Source organism: Bison bison, unplaced genomic scaffold (assembly GCF_000754665.1).
Source record: "Bison bison bison isolate TAMUID 2011002044 unplaced genomic scaffold, Bison_UMD1.0 scf7180017864362, whole genome shotgun sequence".
In the NCBI taxonomy this organism is placed as follows: domain Eukaryota; kingdom Metazoa; phylum Chordata; class Mammalia; order Artiodactyla; family Bovidae; genus Bison; species Bison bison.
In genome coordinates this window covers 4,894,244-4,918,950 of record NW_011494934.1, presented here as the reverse complement: position 1 = coordinate 4,918,950, position 24,707 = coordinate 4,894,244, and the positions used below count along the sequence as shown (strand labels likewise).

The 24,707-nt window shown below is 41.1% G+C and overlaps 1 protein-coding gene across 3 annotated transcripts in view; it reads right to left on the bottom strand.

Annotated features, from left to right (window-relative positions):
- Window positions 1-24,707, bottom strand: part of FILIP1 (filamin A interacting protein 1) — a 225,408-nt gene that overhangs the window by 111,764 nt on the left and 88,937 nt on the right. For all 3 annotated transcript variants that reach the window (XM_010855259.1, XM_010855258.1, XM_010855260.1), the window contains one exon: window positions 12,347-12,628. In XM_010855259.1, the coding sequence (XP_010853561.1) occupies window positions 12,347-12,622 (276 nt within the window). In that variant the 5' untranslated portion in view covers window positions 12,623-12,628. The remainder of the gene's footprint in view (window positions 1-12,346; window positions 12,629-24,707) is intronic.

Sequence of the window (24,707 nt, the reverse complement as noted above, 5' to 3'; positions counted from 1 at the left end):
GACCAACCTAGATAGCATATTAAAAAGCAGAGACATTACTTTGCCAACAAAGGTCCGTCTAGTCAAGGCTATGGTTTTTCCTGTGGTCATGTATGGATGTGAGAGTTGGACTGTGAAGAAGGCTGAGCGCCGAAGAATTGATGCTTTTGAACTGTGTTGTTGGAGAAGACTCTTGAGAGTCCCTTGGACTGCAAGGAGATCCAACCAGTCCATTCTGAAGGAGATCAGCCCTGGGATTTCTTTGGAAGGAATGATGCTAAAGCTGAAACTCCAGTACTTTGGCCACCTCATGTGAAGAGTTGACTCATTGGAAAAGACTCTGATGCTGGGAGGGATTGGTGGCGGGAGGAGAAGGGGACGACAGAGGATGAGATGGCTGGATGGCATCACTGACTCGATGGACGTGAGTCTGAGTGAACTCTGGGAGTTGGTGATAGACAGGGAGGCCTGGCGTGCTGTGATTCATGGGGTCGCAAAGAGTCGGACATGACTGAGTGACTGAACTGAACTGAACTGATGCAAACTCGATTTCACTGGAGAACATACTCCAAGTAATTGAGAAATATTTACATAGGTGAGTTGGATATTAAGATGTAGTTTGTTTACAAATGAGGTCAGTTTCACTGAAAAAAAATACAGGCTATAGTCATTTATAGGAGAATTCTGTGTCTTTCACATATTACTCCTGTATAGTATTTCCCAATGTCCAGAGTGTCATAAATAATAAAAGATTTATTTTACAGGGCATTTTCTTTATTAATTTTTTTTTTTACATTTCTCATAAAATCATGCTCCTCCCCTATAGCATCAATGAGGGTCTTATTCTCACTGCAGAGAAGGCAAATTTCTGATTCTAATAGGAACACTAAAAATATTCTGCCTAACAATGAAAATCAGCGGCCAAAGCTCTTTGCCAAAATACTAACAATACTACTGGATACATGAGATTCTGAACCATCACATTCAACAAAGATCATATCTGGTCCTGATTTTAATCAGAGAGCAACCTATCTCTTTGCTGCCTCCTAAACTTAGCAAAGACATACCATTCTCAGCATGCTGACCATTTTAGTGGTGTAAGATTTCACTGGGCAGCCTTTCTCAGAGTGACCTCAGCCCCAGATTCTAAATATGGAGCTTATTAAGTACAGGTGAGTCATCAATTTCAAAAGCCAGCAGAGGAACTAAAAACCTCATTCTTCAGAAGTGCAGAGATTCTATGGGAAGTCCTACCATGTGACAAATGGAACTCAGGAAAAGAAAAGCCATCTCTAAAGAAAGAAATGATAAATGGCACTCTTGTAGGATAAGCCTATCATGCTTGGGTGCTTTTGGTAATTCCATCTGAACTGACGATTAGCATCCCCAGTGGAGTTATGAAATCTCTTGTTAAAGATGACAGAAAGGTAGAGTCATAGTATTGTAGTAGGAATATCATAAACATTTGGGACCATTACTATTAAATCAATAACACTGTGTATACTAAGAACTCACGCTTTATATAGTTCAAAGTATTTTGCAGACATTAAAAAAATAATCTTATGACTGCCTCACAGGACGTACAAATATTAGGATATTCTGAGAACGATCATTAGTTAACAGTAGATAAACAATGATGTCCAGCCCTTTTCTAGGTGCAATGAGGCTCAGGAAAGAAGCAGAAGACACAACCCCTTCTCTCAAGCTGTTTCAGGCAACAGATATAAGTAAGTACATAAAACACGTGGGAAATCTGTATGTGATGGGAACTAAGAGAAATTAGTGTAAGATTGGGGGAGAGATGAATAGGTGGAGCCCAGAGAATTTTTAGAGCAGAGAAAATATTCTGTAAGGTGCTAATAATGGTAGATACGTAACATCATGCATGCTAAGTCATTTCTGTTGTGTTTGACTCTTTGTGACCCCATGGACTGTAGACTGCCAGGCTCCTCTGTCCATAGGATTCTCCAGGCAAGGATACTGGAGTGGGTTGCCGTGCCCTCCTCCAGGGGATCTTCCCAACCCGGGGACCAAGCCCACATCTCTGTACTCCTGCATTGGCAGGCAGGATCTTTACCACTAGCATCACCTGGGAGACCCACATATCATCATACATTTTCCAAACCAACGCACACACCAAAGGTGAGCCCTAAGGTAAACTACAGGCCTTGGGTGGTTACAATGTGTCCATGTAGATTTATCAAGTGTAACATGCCCAACCGTACTGGGGGATGTTGATAATACGGGAGGGTATGCCTGTGGGGTGGGGCAGAGGGCATGTATGAAAATCACTGTACCTTCCTCTCAATTTTACTGTGATCCCAAAACTGCTATAAAAAATTTAAATCTTTAATTTAAAAAGGAAAAACAGGAGTATTGACTAGTACATGAGGGAAGTGTAGGATAGAACAAGGACAATACATGTCCTCAGTTTTTGTAAAGATCTTCAGTATCTGTTCTGTAAGTAGTCTTAAGGTGGAGAAATATAGAGAAGCCAGGGGAAAAACACTGGGATGGTAATAGTATTTGAGATTGTACATGTGAGTGTCTAGATCAGGGCAGGGGGACAATTGGAGACTGCCTGGTTTGATAGGCAGGGTCAAGTTAAGGAATATAAAAGATAAGCTTTCATGGTTAAGGGGAAGCCTGTTAATAAATAGATTTTTACAGACCAGTCTGATCAATTTAGATTTCAATCTGATAGGGTCTAGAGATCTCTTGTAAATTCCTAAGCACCTGCATGACACGATCAGAGAAGCACTTTACAGAAAAGTCTGGCAGCAATTATCTGCTGACTTTCTGCTCCCCAACCCTCATACTTACTACATGATACAGACTAGCTCTCCACTCCAAATCCCACCATCATCCTCGGAGGTTTCAACACTCATGACTTTAGCCAATATCCTAACTTCACCATTCCTTGACCTCATGCATTCCAATTGCCTTCACTTCCACTTCCAGGACCGCACCCAAGACTGTACATTAGTAAAACCCACACCGGACAGAAAATTTAGGTGCTAATAGCCCAGCTTCATCTTTCCAGCCCTCTCTGGCCCGTCTTCCCCTGGACGTGCTCACTCTTCCCAATGTTGCTTCCTTGCTGGACGCCGTCTCGCCAACACACGCCACTTCCTTTCACTTCTGTCTCTCCACTGCATCCACGGGGACGACTTCAGCCCCAGATCCAGAGCTATAAGCTACAGCGCCCCTGTACACTCGGGCATCTAGTCCACTGCACACACCCGGTCCTTCTGCTGGCTGAGTCCTCAACTCCACTCGTTAGGATTCCTGTTTGTCCACAATCTCCTTCCAGTAACACTCCCCTGGGTAGCAATGCAAATGTACATCATTATCCTTAAGACCATGGCTTGGGTCCGGTCTTGTTGCTTTCAGTAGCATAGCACTTTGTCTTTTCCTTGCTGTGAAAACTGAGGCTTTGGGCACATCTCCCTCAGTTGCCCACCCTTCCTCTACAAATGGTGTATTTATCCCCACCCATTCTTCTTCCTTCTCTCTGTCACAGAAGAGGAAGTCTCACCCTACTTTTCAAGGGCAAACCCCAAGGTCAGCCTCCAAACCATACTTTTAATTCCCTCCCTCCTGCCTCCTTTAAGACTTTGGTTCATCACAAATCCTTGCTGTTTGCTGTATCTTTGACCCTGCTCCTTTTTGGTCCCATAACCCTTTAACCCATAAAACACAGTAGTCTGTTTCATCATTCAAAATACTCCCTTCACTTGAGTTTCCTTCTAGCTACCGTTCTATCGTTCTCCTCCTTCATTACCTAAGGTTTTCCAAATAATATCTACTTTGGCTGACTGTAGCCACCACAACAGCCCAGAAAGTGGGAAGTACACAGACAGGGGGGCTTCCCAGGTGGCGCTAGTGGTAAAGAACCCACCTGCCAATGCAGGAGATGCAAGAGACGTGGGTTCCAATCCTTGGGTCGGGAAGATCCCCTGGGGGAGGCAATGGCAACCCACTCCAGTGTTCTGGCCTGGAGAATCCCATGGACAGAGGAGCCTGGTGGGCTATAGTCAGACACGACTGAAGCGACTTGGCATGCACGCACGCAGGCAGGGAGTAAGCTACAGCTCAGAGTTAATGCTAATAAGGTCAAGTACCAAACATTTCCCCGCAGAATTTTTCATTCAAGTCACACTGTTTCAGTCTTTTACTTTTTAATACTCCCATGTCTCACTTAAAGCCCAGAAGTAGAGCAAAGCAACATGGTGATTTCAAAGCAGGAGGTCAACAAATGTACTAACGGCATACTCTGTGCCAGACAAATGATTTACTACAGTGTGAAAGAGAAGGGAAATGTGGCTTATTTGCCTGGGTCCAAAAAAAAAAGATCCGATTAACTCTTCAAGACAAAAATTCATGGATTTTCATTAGAACATGTTACTCTATTTCTTTAACTTCCCTTCACTTCTCAAACCACTGACAATAGACTTACACTCAGTGAAACTTCTCCAGCAAATGTTCCCAGTGACCTCCAGACCCATAAACCCAACAAACACCTTTCAATCACATCCAGCTGAAATTCTCTGTTGATTTGACTGACACAATTTCTTTCCTCTTCTTGACAATCTTGACTCCTTTGGCTTCTGCATCCTCCACTCCTCTGGGATCCTCACACCTTCTGACTGTTGTTTTTCAGATGCCTTATTTGTGGTCTCCAAATAGAGCTGTAGTTTTACTTCCACCAAATACTTCTCCACAGATGGGAGACCATTCACAATGAACATGACCCATACTTGTCCACCTGCTGTCTGTTTGATTCTGCCAAGTCAGTTCCTATGCTCCTCTGTGCCTGTCCAAGACCTACAATTCTTGGAGATCTAATTCTTCAGTGAAGCTTTTCTTAACTCATCTCCTGGGATTTTCACAATCTTTCCCATGTTTGTACTCCCTAATATGCTTTACAGCAGGGGAAGAGATAGTTAGATCGTATTACCAACTCAATGGACATGAATCTGAGCAAACTCCAGGAGACGGTGAAGGACAGGGAAGCCTGGCATGCTGCCGTCCATAACGTTGCAAAGAGTCAGGAACGACTTGATGACTGAACAACAGCACCAGGCGACTTGGTGACTGAACAACGACAACAGCAATTTGCATTGCAGCTACCCCAAAAAATATACATTCTCATCTGTCCTACCAGATCATGAGCTCTTTCCTCATGACTGCCATGAGGAAAAACCATGCCAAAAACCATGCTTGGCACATAGCAGGAGTTCATCAAATTTTAGCTACGCGTATTATTATTACTCACTTTTGCATTTTTCAGGCTTCCAGTAGTGCAATGTTTCTTAAATATTGCAAGATCAATCGATTTTAAATTAGTTAATTAAAGCCCTAAGAATGACTGGCTTCCCTAGTGGCTCAGACAGTAAAGTGTCTGCCTGCAATTTGGGAGACCTGGGTTTGATACCTGAGTCAGGAAGATCCCCTGGAGAAGGAAATGGCAACCCACTCCAGTACTCTTGCCTGGAAAATCCCATGGATGGAGGAGCCTGGCATGCTACAGTCCCTGGGGTCGCAAAGAGTCAGACATGACTGAGTGACTTCACTTTCACTAAGAGTGAATAAACTCTGTTGGTGAGAAAAAGAGAGTGGACAGAGGGATCACCTATAGTAGGTAGGAGAGGGGTTAAAAAAAAAGAGAGAAAGTGAACAATAAAGAAAATGGCTGGAACCCCCAAAGGAGAGAATAGAGGAAACATCTAACAATCCACAAGCATATTATCGATTTCATAAATTACCTTGGAAATACAACTTCTTCTGCCAGGCATCCAAATGAAGGAAGATTTCTCGGTGTGTGGTGTGATTGCCTCTGACTCAGCCTGGCAAACACCAAAGCCCAGGGGAGTGGTGGTGATAGGGATAGAATATGGTATTGATGTCTCTGAGCTGTGATATTGGAGAAGACTCTTGAGAGTCCCTTGGACTTTAAGGAGATCCAACCAGTCAATCCTAAAGGAATTCAGTCCTGAATGTTCATTGGAAGGACTGATGTTGAAGCTGAAGCTCCAATACTTAGCCATCTGATGTAAAGAGCCGACTCGTTGAAAAAGACCTTGATGCTGGAAAAGACTGAAGACAGGAGGAGAAGGGGGCAACAGATGATGAGATGGTTGGATGGCATCACCCACTCAATGGACATGAGTTTGATCAAGCTCCAGGAGTTGATGAAGGACAGGGAAGCCTGGCACGCTGCAGTCCATGGGGTCATAAAGAATCAGACACGACTGAGCAACTGAACAACAATGGTAGTTATTACACGGGTAGCTACAGAAGTCCCAGGAGGGGACAATAGATAGAGAGGGAAACCTAGGAAACTTGGAAGACCACTATAAGTTAATGATCACTCAAGAAAACTGTTGGAATGTCATGGAATGAAACAGCCTTGCTTAACTATAAAGCCAAAAATAAAAGTATGAGTTATGCTAGATGGAAGAAAAATGTCACCACGCTTCTACTGATTTGAATACAAATGATACCACTCTAATGGCAGAAAGTGAAAAAGAACTAAAGAGCCTCTTAATGAGGGGGAAGGAGGAGAATGAAAAAGCCAGCTTAAAACTCAATGTTAAAAAAAATAAGATTATGTCATCCAGTCTATTTGCCATCAAGAGATGGCAAATAGAAAGGGAAAAGGAGGAAGCGGTGACAAGTTTCCTTCCTTGGGCTCTAAAATCACTGCAGATGGTGATCGCAGCCATGATATTAGAAGACAACTGCTTCTTGGCAGGAAAGCTATGACAAACCTAGACAGCGCGTTAAAAAGTAAAGACATCGCTTTGCCGACAAAGGCCTGTATAGTCAAGGGAATGGCCTTTCCAGCTGCCATGTACCGATGTGAGAGCTGGACCATAAAGAAGGCAGAATGCTGAAGAATTGATGTTTTCAAACTGTGGTGTTGGAGAAGACTCTTGAGCGTCCCTTCAACAGCAAGGAGATCAAACCGGTCAATCTTAAAGGAAATTAACCCTGAGTACTCATTGGAAGGACTGAGGCTGAAGCTGAAGCTCCAATACTTTGACCACCCAATGCGAACAGCCAACACATTGGAGAAGATCTCGATGCTGGGAAAGATTGAAGGCAGAAAGAGAAGAGGACAACAGAGAATGAGATGGTTGGATGGTATCACCGATTCAACGGATATGAACTTGGGCAAACTTGGGAGATGGTGAGAGCCAGGGAAGCCTGGAGTGCTGTAGTCCAGGGGGTCACGAGGAGTCAGACACAACTTGGTGACTGAACAACAACAATGAAAATCCTAGTTTGACCTCATAGGGTCAGACACTCTCCTGTCTCTCCTGTCTGATCCCTAGCTCCTCCTTCGTATCTAGAAGCCTCACTCCTTGAAGAAAGTGATCTTCCCCCTTCCCCGCTTCCTTTGACTATAAAACTGTAGCCCACTTAATCCTCAGGGCAGAGCTCCCCAACCTGCCCACTTGCGTCTCTTACAAGCAACCTATATTAATAAATCTATATATTTTCTATCACTTTGCCTCTTGCTGAATTCCTTCTACGCTGGGACACAAAGCACCTGAGCCTCAGTAAGTCCAGACAGCAGGTGAGTGATCCCAATTAAATGACAGTGGGTTGGAGTCCCATGCAGCGTTTTGCCCAGGTCTGAGTCCCAGAACATGGGTTTAAGTCCCAATCTGAGGTGCACTGTTTCAGGGGTGCCTTGTCAAATTACATTATCTAATAAGCCTATTCTCTGAGCCTCCTTATACACAGGTAGAAGAGAACTACCTACATAGACAAGAGGGAAAAAAATGATGAAACCCAATTTGAGTTTTGTTTTTCTAACAGTATTTGAGTGGCTATGTCAAGGAAATTTACTGTATAAAAAAGCTAGCTATTTTTTGCATCAAGAAAAATAATTAGTATTCTCTTTTTGAATTATCCTACAAGAATATCCTTCTGCCAAGTATTCTGTATTATGGCTTTTTGATGTGAGTACCATTTCCTTTGAACTTTGGTTGTTTTTAGTTCAGCCAAATTGACTGGCTTCTTAAAAGTGCTATTTTTGGACAAATACAAGGGGAAATTAATCATAATGCCCAAATGATGGCCTGGGAGTACTATTTCATTATTTTCAGTTTAGTCTGGGAAATATGTAACCAGTTTTTCACCCAGAGAAATAAAAATGTTTCAATTTATTAGAAAGTACATGTTACTGGAAGCAGTCGAGGACAGAAGTGTAATCATGGAAACTATTCCAGCTGCTTCTATGCAGGCAATGCCGTCTGACATTGTGCTGAAATGACAAGCTTGCATCTGCTAAGGTGTGGCTTGAAAAGTCTGGAAGGCTGTCCCTGTTGACGACCAGGGGCATGACATCACCAGTTCCAGACAAGACTCCTTAAAATGCAAAAATCCCTGCGAGGGGCAACTCCATTTCTAACGTACACCTTTAGGGTGAACTTCAGGAGTTCCCTGGACACCTCTTACTGGCAAAAAGCAAGCAGACAAACAGCAACAACAACAAGGAAAACCCAGCAAGTTTGCAAATTTTGCAAAAAGCCAGCGCTAACAATAAAGGTCGTTCTGTCTATAAGGTTGATTCAACAGATTCCCACAGATTACATACAACAGATTCCAAAGGCCACGGAGCACTGATACCAGAAAACACAGAAAATTGTCGGTAGTGTTCAGAACCCTGGCTGCAGAGATGAAGAGAATGAGAGAGATCACAAAGAAGTTTGACAAAGAGAAAATTGGCATGAAGCGTATGAGTGAAACTGCATCTCCTCCTTTGCCTGCAAGTCACTTCCAAGGTACATCTCCTACAGGCAATAGAAGTCGCTTTAGTCATGTCCAGCTCTTGGCAACCCCATGGACTGTAGCCCACCAGGCTCCTCTGTCCATGGGATTCTCCAGGCAAGAACATTGGAGTGGGTTTCTATGCCTTCCTCCAGGTGATCTTCCTGACCCAAGCATCAGACCTACACCTCTTAGTGAGTCTACTTGAAAGAAATCCTGGAGACAGAAGAATAAATATAAAGGCCCTGGATACCCCACTTTCACATCCTCTGATTGGAAAAGACTATTAAAGGAGGGACACTGGACTGAGAGAAAGGGAAGCTAGATTTGGAGTAAATGTTAACTAAATTGCGGTGCCATCTTGGGCAAGTCACCTAACTCATTTGAGTGTCAGTTTCACATTTGTAATATAAAGGAGGTGGGTAGACACCTCAGAGCTGCTTGTCAGCCCTGATACTTTATAGAATCTTGGACCACCACCTGCAGAGGAAGGTGTTTGAGTCACTTCACAGCTGCTTCATAAAGGGAGGGTGATAGGTAGCCTTTGAAGCTCTGGGAGACAACTCGCTAAAAGCTCATAAAATACTCATCAAGCTGCAGAGCACACAGGCCTGAGCTGTGGGTCCCTAAACTCTCTGCCTCTCTTTCAGCACCAGATCTTTTTTCAGATAGACCTTTTTATTCCCCCTTGTCTCTAGTGTGGCAAACCTGCTACGTAGCTGTCACATTTCCACCAGCCCACTCACATTTGCTGACGCCGACTGCCTCCCACTCTCAGCTACAACACACACTCACCCTCCTGTGACAGGAGCTCTAAATAACGGAACACTCTCATTTTTAAGGAGTCTAGTATTGTGAAATCTACATTTACAAGTGCATGTACTTATGTTTACATGTGTGTGCATAGCAATGCACATGGGGGATGGATTACTTGCTTTGCAAATGAATTCACCATGGCATTCCTTACAATATCAAGTTCATTTCTCTTTTCCTCCGCTGCCTCTCCTACAAATATCTTACACTCTTTCCTTATTTACTGCTGCTCAGGAATACATCTTGTGTAAGGTAAGGTATCCTGTATTCACAAAGGTTAAGGGAGAGCAAAATGCACTTCTTTGTAGCCTTTTGACTAATTTCTTTGTCCCAGGTGTGTGGACTTTTATTTTGCATATCCAGGCTCTAGAACTATATCTGGCTATACCACCAACTAAATACAGTCCACAGTCTACCATGATATAACAGCCTTTCTACAGAAATTATTAGAGTCTAGAAAAACCATAAGCTTCACATAAGCCACCAGGTCTGGAAGAAATAAGCTGATGACATTCCTTTGTAATGATTTCTTAGATTATGTTGTATCTCCCACTCAGGTCAATAGCTGTATTCTGGGGGCAGCTTAAAAATTTGGACTAATATATTCTGTCTCCTGACACAATAAACATTAATAGGCTGAATAATAACCACATTTCTGGCAGTGGTGAAGCTATTTTTAGTAATGGTGGTGCTCTGGAAAATTTCATCTTTTGCTTTGAAATGCAAAGGTGATTTTTCTCAGCCCATAAATGGTAAGCTCAAGCATGCTCGATTGTTTTTAATTTGAGTTTTGCATGTTTTCTATTTCTCTTTACCCCAGGGGTTTCCTTATCTGAGGGCACACACAGATTAGAACAGGAACAGATCAGATCCCCTTGTTTAGGGTAAGTTGCAAATAATATGTCTGGTACTAAGGGCACCAAACAAAGGCTTCATCTCATTCAATTGTTAGTGTTCCCCTCGAGGCTTAGGCAAGCTAAGAGCCTAACAAAAACAAGAAGGAAAACAGCAACCTCACTCTTAAGTCATCCTCTCCTCAAAAAAAAAAAAAAAAAGTTATTGTTTTCCCACTTCCAGAAATATAATTTTCCAGGGTTCAGAAACTCAGGAGAATCCCAGCTCCCTTTTAAGTGCTTAAAAACATTCTCTTAATGGGGGACTTGGCAGCCACAGAAGGCGGGAGGATGGGCAGTATTAAGTGCCCAGGATCAAGCATCAGAAGGCCTAAGATGACATCTGGCCAACCCATTAACCCTTCTGGGCCTGTTTCCTCATTATAAATTATAGATAATGACACCCACATTTTTATTGAGATCAAATGAGATAATAGAGTTGAAAATGCTTTGTGGAAGGATTAGGTTTTCACAGCATTATGTTCTGCTTACTTGAGTGCATCTCAACTCCTATGACGCTGTAGAAAATTAAAGCTGAGAGTCACCCCCAAAATGAGAAAAGTGTAAGACTGCTTTAAATGAAATTTCCTTCTCTTTCTCTCTCCCTCTCTTCTTCCCTCTGTCTCTTCATCTCTCTTTTCCCCTACCTCCTAGAAAAAAGCAAAAGTAACAACTGATCTTAGCTCTGCCTTCTAAGCGGAGAAGGCGATGGCACCCCACTCCAGTACTCTTGCCTGGAAAATCCCATGGATGGAGGAGCCTGGTGCGCTACAGTCCATGGGGTTGAGAAGAGTCGGATACGACTGAGCAACTTCCCTTTCACTTTTCACTTTCATGCACTGGAGAAGGAAATGGCAACCCACTCCAGTGTTCTTGCCTGGAGAATCCCAGGGACGGGGGAGCCTGGTGACCTGCTGTCTATGGGGTCACACAGAGTCGGACACGACTGAAGTGACTTAGCAGCAGCAGCAGCTGCCTTCTAAGAGTCATGAATTTGGACTTCCCTGGTGGTCTAGTGGTTAAGAATCCACTTGCCAGTGCAGGGGACACAGGTTCAGTTCCTGGTCCAGGAAGATTCCACATGCCTCAGAACAACTAAGCCGGTATGCCACAACTTCTGAAGCCTGCTCACCCTAGAGCCCGCGAGCCACTGCGACAAGGAGCCCACTCACCAAAACTGGAGAATAGTCTTCCCTCGATGCAACTAGAGAAAAGCCTGCAATTAGCAACAAAGACCCAGAGCAGCCATAAATAAATAAAAATAACTTAAAAAAAACAAGAATCATGACTTTTCCTCAGTTTGCAATCATAGCCAGTGGCCCTAAATTAGATAACCTCATTGATTACCTACTACCAAATGCTGTTAGTAAATTATTACCAAAAACACGTCATGTAATTAGGGAGCTTAGTGTGGTTGTGTACATATGCTGTATTTAAAATGAACAACTGACAAGGACCTACTGTATAGCACGTGGAACTTTGCTCAGTGTTACGTAGCAGCCTGGATGGGAGGGGAGTTTGGGGGAGAATGGACACATTCTGTATGGATGGCTGAGTCCCTTCACTGTTCATCACAACATTGTTACTCAGCTCTACCCCCACGCAAATTAAAAAGCTCAAAAAAAAAAAAAAAAGTCATGAAAAAATTTTCTGCTTCTAGAGAAGTTTGACATTGAAATCAGCTCTATCCATTTATCCGTTCATTCAACAAGAATGTATTCAGTGAAACTTGCGCCAGGCACTAGGGGTTTAGGAATGAACAAGAAAAACATTCACTTCCCCACGAAGTTCACAATCCAAGGAGGGAGACAGGTTCACGGTCTCTTATTTTACAGCTTCAAACGAAAAACACAACAACTGAGAAAATTTGACTCTACCTGTAGCTCCCCTTCCATTATACTGAGTAGCTGGATGAGATCTTCCTTGGACAACTCCAAGGATTTCTTACTTTTCCGTTCACTTTCTCCAGATGGTTTTAGGTGTCGTTTGACAGTTCCCGAAGCCATGACATCCTCCTCCTTTCTGTTGGATTTGTTCTTCTTTTTCGTGTCTTCTGAGAGACTTTTATCAGCAGCGTTGCTGATGGTGGAGGTCTTGGGGCAGGAGACATGCCCGTTGGATGAACTTTCACCGCCCTGGTTTCGGGATCGCATCCCCACCTACAGCACATGAGAAAGGAGAAGATGTCTTCACCACCACTGAAATGATTTTTGCCTGACTGCTTAGAAATGAATAGCGGCTTTAAAACGTCACCAAGAAAGAAAAACCAGGAGATCAATCTCCAGTCAGCTTCCTTATAGCTTTACTGATCGCGTCATTAGAAACTTCAGGAAAATACTTGGACCAGTCTTCAGAGGAAAATGAAAACGTGATTCTAACGTCACAAACATCCGCAGCCGAGTAATAGGGATCAACGTCAAGCAGCGCTAATTCACGCTGATGGTAGGTATCGTCGATAGGCTGGGATAACAATGACACTTTACCTATTATGGTCGCCCTTCCCCAAAACATGACCCAGGGCTAATAATGAGAAAAACATCAGACCCGTCCCAACTGAGGAACACTTCAAAATGCCTGACCCGTGATCTTTAAAACTAATCAGGTCATGGAAAACAAGGAAAATCTGAATAATTGTCACCGCCAAGAGGAAGCTAAGGGCACATGACAACTAAATGATGTAATGTGGCATCTGGATGGGATCCTGAAACGGAAAAAAGACATTAGGGGAAAATTGAGGAAACATGAATAAAACATGGACTTTAGTCAATAATAATGCATCACTATTTGCTCATCAATTATAACATATGTACCATACTAACATGAGGTTTTAATTATAGAGGTAACTGGGTGTGGGGTCTATGGGATCCCCCAGTATTATCTTTGCAAGAATTCTGTGAATCTCAAGGTTTTTGTAACATAAAAAGTTTACTTTTTTAAGTGATTCTAAATTATCTATCAGAAAATGCAAACCTCAAACCCTGCCAAGAGCAAGTCAGAAGTCACAATATGCAGAAAAAGCCACATGGAGTCGGGGGAGGGGACTTGAAGTGAAGAGAGAAAAGGGGAAACGCCAAGGGAAGAGGGCGGGGTAGTTTTTAGTGATATGGGACTCTACTTTTCCATGAACTCTTTTTCAAAATTGAGTGTTGTTGCTGTTCTTTTCTAATGTCAGTCATTTTACAGTAATAAAAGTACAAAGGATTGGGAGGAAAAGACCACCTTCAAAATCAAGATTTTTAAAAAATATGCTGAGGTAAAATAAAGAAAAAAACAAAACAGCAATTAATTTGTCCATGGGGAACTCACTTGAGTCATTCTATTTTGAATGTTTATGCAGTCTCTAAGCAAAAGAACTTGATTAACAGATACATTGCAAACAAACACACTGAGCTCAAAGGCAAGGCCTCTAATCTAAATTCAGGGAAGATCCCTCTGATATCCTGGGGGCTGTACTACAAAATTTGCCTAAATCCTTAAATATAGGAGCTTAGTGCATGGGTTTATTTAAAACTCACAGTATAAATAGTTCTTCCCTTGAATAGCTCAGCAGCAAGGTTTTCATTACCCATTCCAGATAAAATACAGAGACTTCTTTTCTGGAAGTAAATTTCCTTTATGAACCCAACCATAGTTAAGAAACCAAGAAAAGCTTTTCAAAACGCCAGGCTTATAATAGAAAAATAAACACACAGCGTGATGTTTCCTTTTAGATAGCGAACACTTAATTCTTCTAAGAAATCTTGAAATCTACATTCATGCTCCTTTTTTGAATGGAACCCTTACAACAAAATGGACCCTTGTGTGTGTGTGTGTGTGTGTGAACTTTCTATAGCACCCTAATTTTGAAGACTATAAACCGGAGAAGTGGTCCTTAACACCAGCGCCATGTTTTCTGCTTCATTCAGTGATTAGGTCCTAAAATTTTAGAGCATCCTCTGTGCTTCCTTGGTGAACAAAGAATAGATGCTCTTTGTAACGGAAGCCAGAGCACTTCAGAACAGACCTACTGTATTTCATCACAGCTTGTTTGCAGGCAGAGTGGGCTGACTTAAGTCCCAAGCCAAAAAAATGAAAAGATGTGACAAATAGTTTTGAAGGGGAGCACGTTATACCACCCCCAAATATACCTCTTTGGCATACTGATGACTTCAAGCTCATTATTTTTTAAGAAACAACAGGGACCTGTGAAGCTCTGAAACCTGGGTAGAAATTACCCTTTCCTAAGACATATTTTGGAGAAGGAAATGGCAACCCAGTCCAGCGTTCTTGCCTGAGAATCCCAGGGACGGTGGAGCCTGGTGGACTGACGTCTATGGGCTCGCACAGAGTCAGACACGATTGAAGCGACTTAGCAGCAGCAGCAGCAAGACGTACTTATATTTATAAGAAAGCCTCCATTTGTAAGGGTTTCTCCCTGGCTATACCAGGAAGAGAACTATAACTCTAAAATCTCTAGAAACTCTTAACTGATACAGAAGGCAGTGACTCAAATCTGAATTTATTATGCTTTCCTTGTTTACTGTGCTTTCCTGGTAACTCTCATAAGTGGCTCAACATCTTTCTTTTGCCTTTAGCTGAAGCTGGTATATAAGGTAATGGCTTGGTCATTTCAGAGAGTTACTCGGTTTTCCTGTGTCTCTTCCATGTAAACAGGAGGTACGCATGTCATTAAACTTGTATTTGTGTCCTCCTATTAATCTGTCTTTTTAATACAGGGGTATAACAGCCAAAGACCTTAGAAGAGTAAAGCAAAAATTATTTTTCTTCCCCCACAGTTTCAAACTTAACTCCTGACACAGCACAACTAAGACACATGGGCTCCCCAAATTGAATTGTGATTCCCCGTGACTCCGTGCCACATGTGCACTTCTTTGATCTAAAACAATTTTCTCTTAAGGCTCTTTGGGATGGAACATCAAATATTGATCTAACAACTTCAATTTAGAACACGCGTTAATGGAAGTTCCAGGCAGTATTTCCCAAGGTGGTAATGTTTTAAACTTAATCATACACAGCCTTAATCACACACAACATTTGTATTTGACTCTAACATGTGCTTATGTCTTATTTTCCTGGATTTCCTGTATCTTTTATAGGATCTATGGCATTAGGGTATTTGTAAAATAAGACTAATGCATAACTCTCTATATATTACATGCCCTTAATTATATTTGCAAACACATGGGAAAATGGCATTTACCTAGTACCAACTCTATATCTGGGCTTCCCTAGTAGCTTAGCTCGGAGAAGGCAATGGCATCCCACTCCAGTACTCTTGCCTGGAAAATCCCATGGATGGAGGACCCTGGTGGGCTGCAGTCCATGGGGTCTCGAAGAGTCAGATGCTACTGAGAGACTTCACTTTCACTTTCACTCATTGGAGAAGGCAATGGCAACCCACTCCAGTGTTCTTGCCTGGAGAATCCCAGGGACGGGGGAGCTTGGTGGGCTGCCGTCTATGGGGTCGCACAGAGTCAGACACGACTGAAGCGACTTAGCAGCAGCAGCAGTAGCTTAGTTGGTAAAGAATCCGCCTGCAATGCAGAAGACCCTGGTTCGATTCCTGGGTTGGGAAGATCCCCTGGAGATGTGATAGGCTACCCACTCTGGTATTCTTGGGCTTCCCTGGTGGCTCAGATGGTAAAGAATCCACCTGCAATGCAGCAGACCAGGGTTCAGTCCCTGGTTCGGGATGATCCCCTGGAGAAGGGGTTGGCAACCCACTCTAGTATTCTTGCCTGGAGAATCCCTATGGACAGAGGAGCCTGGTGGGCTATAGTTCAGGGGGTTCCAAAGAGTCAGACATGAGTGAGCAACTAAGCACAGCACACACAGCAATTCTATATTTAATTGTTTCTAAACAATCTCAGTCTAATATTAAAGCTAAGCAAGATCCTGTGGGGCTTTCCCAGGTACAAAAGTCCATTCATGTTCCCCATTTCTTGTTTGTAGAAAAAAGGCTTCTCTGTCCTAGGCCTTCTCTGAGTGCCAAAGAGCAGACTCAACCAATTAGGGAATTGAGGGATGGCAGAAGCAAAGAGTCAAGCTAGAAAAGTAATGATAGGGATTTCTCTGGCATTCCAGTGGTGGGGAGCCTGCCTTGCATTGCAGGGGAAGCAGTTTCGATCTCTGGTTGGAAATCTAAGATGCCACCTGCCTCAGAGCAAGTAAGCCCTTGAGCTGCAGCTACTGAGCCCATGCTCTGGAGTCCACACTCCACAACTAAAGAGTCTTTGAGCTGAAACAGAAGATCCCACATGATGCAATGAAGATCCTGTGTCCTGCAACTAAGACCCAGATAAATAAATATTTTTTTAAAGTAATTATACCTTAAACAATAATTCAGCAATAAAACATAATCCTAGCTCCTCCTCAAGGGACACACAGAAAATCTGATACATAGTTTTCAGTTGTTATGCAGAAACTAAGATCTCCCCCTACTCCCAGGCGGAGGGTGGTAACTACATGCCGACCAGCAGGTAGACCCCAGATTGTTTAGAACTAGAAGGTTGACGATGAAGATTCCTGAAACATCACCCCATTACCTCACCACCAACCAACCAGAGGAAAGTCATGCACCCTATAACACTCACCCCAAATGTTACCTTAGGAAAACCTTCCCTGAAAACCATCGGGGAGTTTGAGTCCTTTGAGCATAAGCCACCCATTCTGCTGTGGGACCCTGCAACAAATGTGCACTTTCCTTCACCATAAAATGGTGTCAGTAGATTGGCTCTGCTGTGCAATGGGCAAGTGGACTCAAGTTTAGTTCAGCAACAATATTAATACTTTTAAATAAAATGTTTATAGTATTATTAGCCTTTATAGAATTAATAGAATTACATTAACTAATGAAGATTATAGATTGAATTACTTGTAGGATTTTTACAGAAAAAAAACATATTTTAGAATTATCTAATTGTTTTATATCACTAATCAGGTCAAAAGCTTGAGTTCTCTATTCTCTTTCACACTAATTCACTTTTGCTGATGAAATATCGCATGTGCTAGACCTGTGATGTTAATTCTGTCTTAACAAGTATTTTTTTCTCTGTGACACTGAAATGTCACATTAATTACTTTTGCTTTGACACGTGCACACAGATTTTAGTCCTTTCCTAGTCATCCTAGTCCTTTTTAGTCCTTTTCCAGTGATTAAATATCTTTTTCTGGATCACACAGCTACTCCTAGTGAATAGAAGACCTAGGATTTGAACCAGGTGAGACTCTGAATAAGGTCTTCTATCTTTACCTCCATAACAAAATCAGCAGTCAGCACCTGTTCTATCTCAGAACTGCAAAAGTACTCAGAGACAGCAAACCAGTCAAGAAATGTTTTAGAACGGAAATGGACAACGTGTAAGAGGGAGAAAAACTTAAGTTGTCCATAGTGTAACCAAGTCTGCCCTCAATAATATCCACTTTAAACCACTTTATTCTCTCAGTAAGACAAAGAATCCAGATAAGAATACTTTCCAGACTTTCATGTTTCACATTTAGTGATATTTAGACTCTTCCTTGGGATTCCCAGGTGGCTCAGTGGTAAAGAATCCGCCTGTCCATGTAGGAGTTGCAGGAGACTTGGATTCAATCCCTGGGACAGGAAGATCCCCTGGAGCAGGGTATGGCAACCCACTCCAGTACTCTTGCCTAGAAAATCCCTTGAACAGGGGAGCCTGGTTGGCTACAGTCCATGAGGTCGCAAAGAGTCAGATGCATATGTATGCATACTCTTCCTTATTTTAGCAGCTCTCACTTACTGTTTCTTAAGTGTTAAACAATGTGCTAAGCATTTTACATTATACAGCATCTCATTAAAATTAACATTCACATCAGCACTAGTAGGTGCTATTATTCTCAGTTTACAGATGAGGTCATTGAGATTTAAAGAGATTAAATATCTTTTTCTGGATCACACAGCTACTCCTAGTGAATAGAAGACCTAGGATTTGAATCCATGTGTGATTCTGAATAACTACTCTCTATATGGCTTTTTCCTAAGTTCTTAAACAGATGCAAATTAGAAGGGGAGGGGTTACCCTGGGAAGCAGATGACTCAGAAAGTTTTACAAATGTTTTCTAAAATAATATTTTTTCACTTTATATCCCAGAGTTGGAGAAATCCATCTATCTGTCCTCCTCCATAGGCACTCTTGCAAAAATCACACAGCCACTGAAATTAGGTTGCTAAGCAAAAATACGTTTTCCGAAATCATTAACCTGCTGCAGAACTTGTATAATGATGAATCATTTAAAAGCCTTTCTGAGAAGCAACTAGGCTAATTATTAAGGATACAGGTTATGAAAACAGATTGCAGTCTGAACAGGGATCATTACAGACTTAATGTGTTAAAAGTCCCAGAGCTGAACAATAGTAAACATTTAGTCAGAGTTGGCCAAGTTCTATCCTTAATGCTCACAGGGGTAGCAGGAGGTAACAGAAAAGGCATCTGGCACTCTGTAGGCCTCTTAGTATTTGGTTGGCAGGGGCAGAATACATGACTACCAAATATGCCACTTTAGCATACGGATTTTTTTGAGCTGAAGGCAATCAAAACCCAGCAGATTCAGGTAAAGCTCTCCTCCTCTTCATCAACTGCCTAAATTTACACTGGAAAGGGGGCCTATACCAGGAGGAGAGCTATCACCAGAGATACCTTTTCACCAAAGAAACATAACTGATAACACGGCAAAATCTGTTTTTCAAACCTTTCCTCTGCCTTCGTGTGAATGGTCTTCCTCACCTTCGTATCCGCAGACCCTCACCCCTTTCCTTAGCTCAAGATTTTATACAAGGTTCAGTTACCTGGCTCCTGTTGAAGTCTCAGCTTTTCATGGGACTACTGGTGGGGCCAATGGTAAAGAACCTGTCTGTAACGCAGGAGACGGTAAGAGACTCGGGTTCGATTCCTGGGTCAGGAAGATCCCCTGGAGGAGAAAATGGCAACCTACTGCAGTATTCTTGCCTGAAGAATCCTAAGGACAGAGGAGCCTGGCAGGCACAGTCCATATGGTTGAAAGGAGTTGAAGCTACTTAACAAACACATACACTGTACATATAACATTAAACTTGGTTTTCTCCTATTTCTCCAGGCCAGAATAGTGGAGTGGATAGCCATTCCCTTCTCCAGGGGATCTTCTCAACCCAGGGATAGATCACAGTTCTGCTTTGCAGATGGATTCTTTACCATCTGAGCCACCAGGGAAGCTTCTTTCTCCAATTATTCTATCTTATATCAATTTCATTACTAAACCAGCCAAGGCAGGGCTTCCCATGTGGTCCGATGGTTGAGACTTCATTTTCTAGTGCAGGGGGTACAGGTTCAACCCCTGGTTAGGGAACTAAGATCCCACATGCCTTGTGGCCAAAAAACCAAAGCAAAACACAGAAGTAACACTGCAACAAATTCAACACAAGACTTTAAAAAAATGGTCCACACCCCCCAAAAAAATTATTTAATAAATAAATAAATATCAGCCAAAGAACCTAAAAAGAGAGAAGAGAGAATTTTTCCCCTCCCCTTCAGTTTAATGGCTGCAAGCATGGGACATGTAAATAACAAACTTTCTGAACGAAGCCAAGAATGCCTTTGGTTCATCTCAGTGTGTATCCTTTCAAGAAAGTCAAGACTCACATCAGATTCGGAACTTTTTTTTTTAAGTGTTATTTGAGGCACAGGTTCTTCTACTTAATAAGCAAATTATCCCAACATAATTCATGAAATACACTTTCTCTTCTTTTCATAGTAATTAGTCAGCAATATTTTGCATAGAATTCTCTGATTCGCATGTGAAGAAAAGAAAGAAAGACCAAATTTTATCCCAAACCTCCCTCTTCTATGTCTTTTATGTCAGCATGTACTGTCAGATGAATACTATCCTAGGAATCAGAAGATATTTATAACAATTTTGACTAATTTGTATGGAACTAATAAGTATTTTTAGAGCCTTTGAACAAGTCGAAAGAGAATGAAAGAGGGAAAAGTCTACAGCAATTAAAGGCTCACTCTAGCTTCCATCTTTATTAGCTCCTATAAGACTTGACTTTGAATTTTCCTTAACAGTCTCACTCCTGCTCGAACCTTCCAGGTTTATCTTTCCATGTTACTATTCAACATTGGTCACAATATTCTCCATCCCTACCACCAAGAAAAACTTCTTTTCTGTACAAGTTAGGTCTTGGCATCATTCCTTTACTTGTTAAGTATCCAACTCCTATCTGTTCCTGATTTTACTTACATTCTTTTTTAAGAACCTACCCAGTACACAGGGTGAGCTAGCACAATAGTTTTATTTATATAACTTCAACTTTTTAATTATTTGATAGAATTATAAATATGACATATAGTAAAAGGGAAAGCACAGAATTACAGATAGTGTACTTTTGACAGTGTAGCTTGGCAAAAAGCTTCCTGCAAGTGCGGCTTCCAGAAAATCAGCCTGGATCTTTTAGACATAAATGACAGTGCCCACAGCACACAAGACTAAAGGCAAAAGAAAACACTGTTCTAGTTTCATGTGAAGTTTAAGATGCAAAAGACCAATCAGATCAACTAGTTTATCCTCTATCAATGCCAGATGATTCCCTTTGTAGATCTAGTTACTTGGTTAAGTCTAGTTAGAAATGTTCCAGCTCAGGAAATGTTCAAACATTTCTCAGAGACTGTTCATTCTAACAGCACAGATTGTTAATAAATTTTTCTAGGTTTGCCCTTAAATTTTCTTTACAATTTTCTTTCATTTTCATAATCCTATTTATGTAGCAAGCCACATCAAATGGTATTTCATTTCTCATTATCTACACTCATAAAAGCCTCAAAATAAACTAAGCTTTTGTTTATGTAAAACATTTTCATTCGACTAGGACAGCTCTATCCAGACCAACTGAAAATTCTTCTAAATAATTTCACAAAATATTAGAATTCAAGGAAGAGGATTCTCTTGGAGTCACTACAGTGATGTTGTAACCGAAAGTTTGAGGAAAATATTATAACTGTGGCAAAATAGAAAAATATTATTCTACTCTAGCCTAAAACCATGGTGCAATATTTTATGAAGTTCTGCTTAATATTTTTCAAGGAAGATAATAGCAGACCTGGAAAAGGTTTCCAGAAAAAAAAAACAAAAACAGAAAATAACAAAAGAATAGATCAGGAAACTGCTATGAAATAAGAAAAAAAATTTTTTAGTTATATATTGAATCTGAAAGGATATACAATTTGAGGGTGTTAAAGCTTGAATGTAAAATAGATTGGCCTCTCTTATCATCATGTTGATAAAAGAGGGTTTTGGTTTACCTCTTTATACTAATTGCTAGCATTTATAACAAGGCTTGAGATTTTTTTTTTCTTTTTTCTTTTCTCCACAGAAACAAGGCTGCTGTCAACTGTATAAAAGAGAAAAGCCTTTAAATATCCAGAAATATACTATTATATAAAGTAATGATAACATATAACAGTTTTTGATATTTTCAGTATCAATGACTCATTCTTGAACCTCAAATACATTTAAAGCATCTTTAGAGTCATAATACTTTATTATAATTCTGATGTCATTATTCTACTAGACATAGAATATAATATATAGGTATTGGTTATATAAGAAGGTTATATAAGACCTTCCTTCAAATTTAAGTGATTAGGATAACTCTAGTTTTCTGGTAAATTTTACCTATATTCTCTCTACTTGACCACGATAATTTGTTTAGACATTTAAACAGTACCTGTGGCCTCTGAAGAATGTCACCATTTAGTTTAATTAAAGTTGCTTAATATTTGTTTTATCTGACAAAGAAAATATCTCTGGAAAATTACCAGACTCTTGGTTAGCCAGAGTTAGAATTCCTTTCTGTATTTCATCACTTCTGAAAAGGCCCACAAACTACGAGTCAGTCATTTCCTTTCACTCACAAAAGAGCCAGGAAGAAAAATACCTTAGGCTTTCTCTCAGCAGACTATATGTGATGAATTGTTCTTAAATATTACTTCTATTCACAATAATAGTAACTGACTTTTACTAAGGAGCTTATGCTCTGAACACTGGGTGAAGTGTCTGTCATAGCTAGTATCATCTCATAGAATCCTAATAACAATCCATAAAGCAGAGGCTATAATTACTTCTCTTAAAAAGATAAGGAAAGTGAGGCTTAGAGAGATTTAGACATTTGCCCAAAATAGCATAGCCAGTACCTGGGAACGCCTGAACGAGAACACACGGTAGTTTGCCATTCTCTACATTCAAGGAGAACCCAAAAGTCAGCTTTAATCTCCAGATCAGAACCACTGCAACACAAATACACTGGTAGCCCTCCCTGCCCGGGGCTGATATAAGTTTAGTTATGGGGTATAGCATCCAGCAAACAGTCTCAAGCAACAATTAATACAGAATTCCACTATTTCCACAGACTTTTTTCTTCAATTTCTACTTGTGTAATACCTTGTTCTTCTAAGACCACATTCTTTCCACCCTGCTCCCCTGACACTGTCTTTCAACTGCTCAGAGCCTGAGACTCTCAAAGGAGCTGAGAAATAACTCTGACCTTGCAGTTTTTTGACTTAGGACTCCTTGAATTGGAAAAGTCACTGACTCCAGGAATACAACAAACACTATACAGTTGGATATGAATTGAAATGGTTTTTTAACTTAGGCAAATTAGGAAAAATTCCAGTTTGCACAGTAGCTGATTATTCTAGTCAGCCAAGGTCTCCTGTTAGGAAACAAAAAGTTTGTCTTTATGAAAGAAATATTCTCAAACAATTTAACTGCATTTTTCAAGAAACCCAAGGCATATCACAATTGCTGGATGTTAATAAAATGGGTTAAACTCCATGGGGAGAAAGACATACACTGGTTTGGATGATATCATGGCTTCATGCTGACAAGGGAGAAGATGGAACATTGCACAGATCACCCCATCCATATGCTGACGATGACTTCATGCATTCTAATTGCCTCTACAATGTCAATTGTATTCAGGTGTCCTTTAAATGCCTTATATTTTAAATGTTTCAAACATTTCTTAACATAAAAGAACAACCTAAAATCTGTTGTAATGTAGCGAGTCATGGGTTATGTTTGTTTTAAACTTCTCCTGACTTCAGTCTTTTCTTAGAATCCCTGAGCATCCCTTCCTTGGGATAGATCAGGGTATTCAGAGTGTAGGGAGTCAAAACTAAGAACAAATAGCACAACTATTGTACTTTATAAACCAAGCCAAGAGAAAAGTAAGAATGGTTCCTATTGAAACATACACTATCATAGTTCATGCAACTGAAACCATGATTGTCAAAGATGTCTGCCTGATGTTCAAAGATTCTCTTCACTCTGACACTGTGTGAAGAGGCTATGTATTCTATGGCAATCAACCAAATTTCATTAACTTAGTTGCTACGCTTATGCAAAAAAGCTGGCAAGTACAGTCAAGAGGAGAACTTTGTGATTCGCTAATTAAGGTGCATTAGAAGTTGGCTCTATCTAAAATGCCACGCTACTACAATGCAGAAGTTTCAGTCTCACTGTGTGGGCAGGAAGTATGTAAGACGATGAGTCACAACCTTTCGGAATAATTTTCTCAAATACACAATGGCCCCTAGCCCCGTCTCTTCTCCACCCTTCAGTCATCCTATCTCAGCACACCCTAACCCTAACCCTAACCCACCCAGCTCCAAAGCGGACCTAAAGGTGTCCAGTGACCTCACATATTAACATCCTCAGCATTTGTTTTTCTAAAATGCTGCATCTTCTCAAAGATGTCTGCCATTAACCCCAAGGAATCAAGAGATCCAACTCCCCACTTGTAATCCCTTAAATCCTTTTTCATCTTTAAAATGAGGATAATAATGTCTGTTCCACCCACTGTGTGTCTGTAAAATCGTAATGCCTGTTTTACTCTCTGTCTGTGTGAAAGTATTTACTAGCAGTGGTAAAGCAGGAAGCATTAATTTATGGCAGATTAACCACTGGGGTCATCAAACACCTCTCAGTGCCCCATTGTAGGTCCCACCAGAGATAGGCACTTTATTTTCAGCTCTGATCATATCATAGAAGTCAGCAAACTTTTTCTGTAAAGGGGTAAATATTAAATATTCTGGGCTTTGCAGGCCATGTGGTCTGTATTCCATTTTCTGGGCTCCAAAATCACTGCAGATGGTGACTGCAGCCATGAAATTAAAAGACGCTTACTCCTTGGAAGAAAAGTTATGACCAACCTAGGCAGCATATTAAAAAGCAGAGACATTA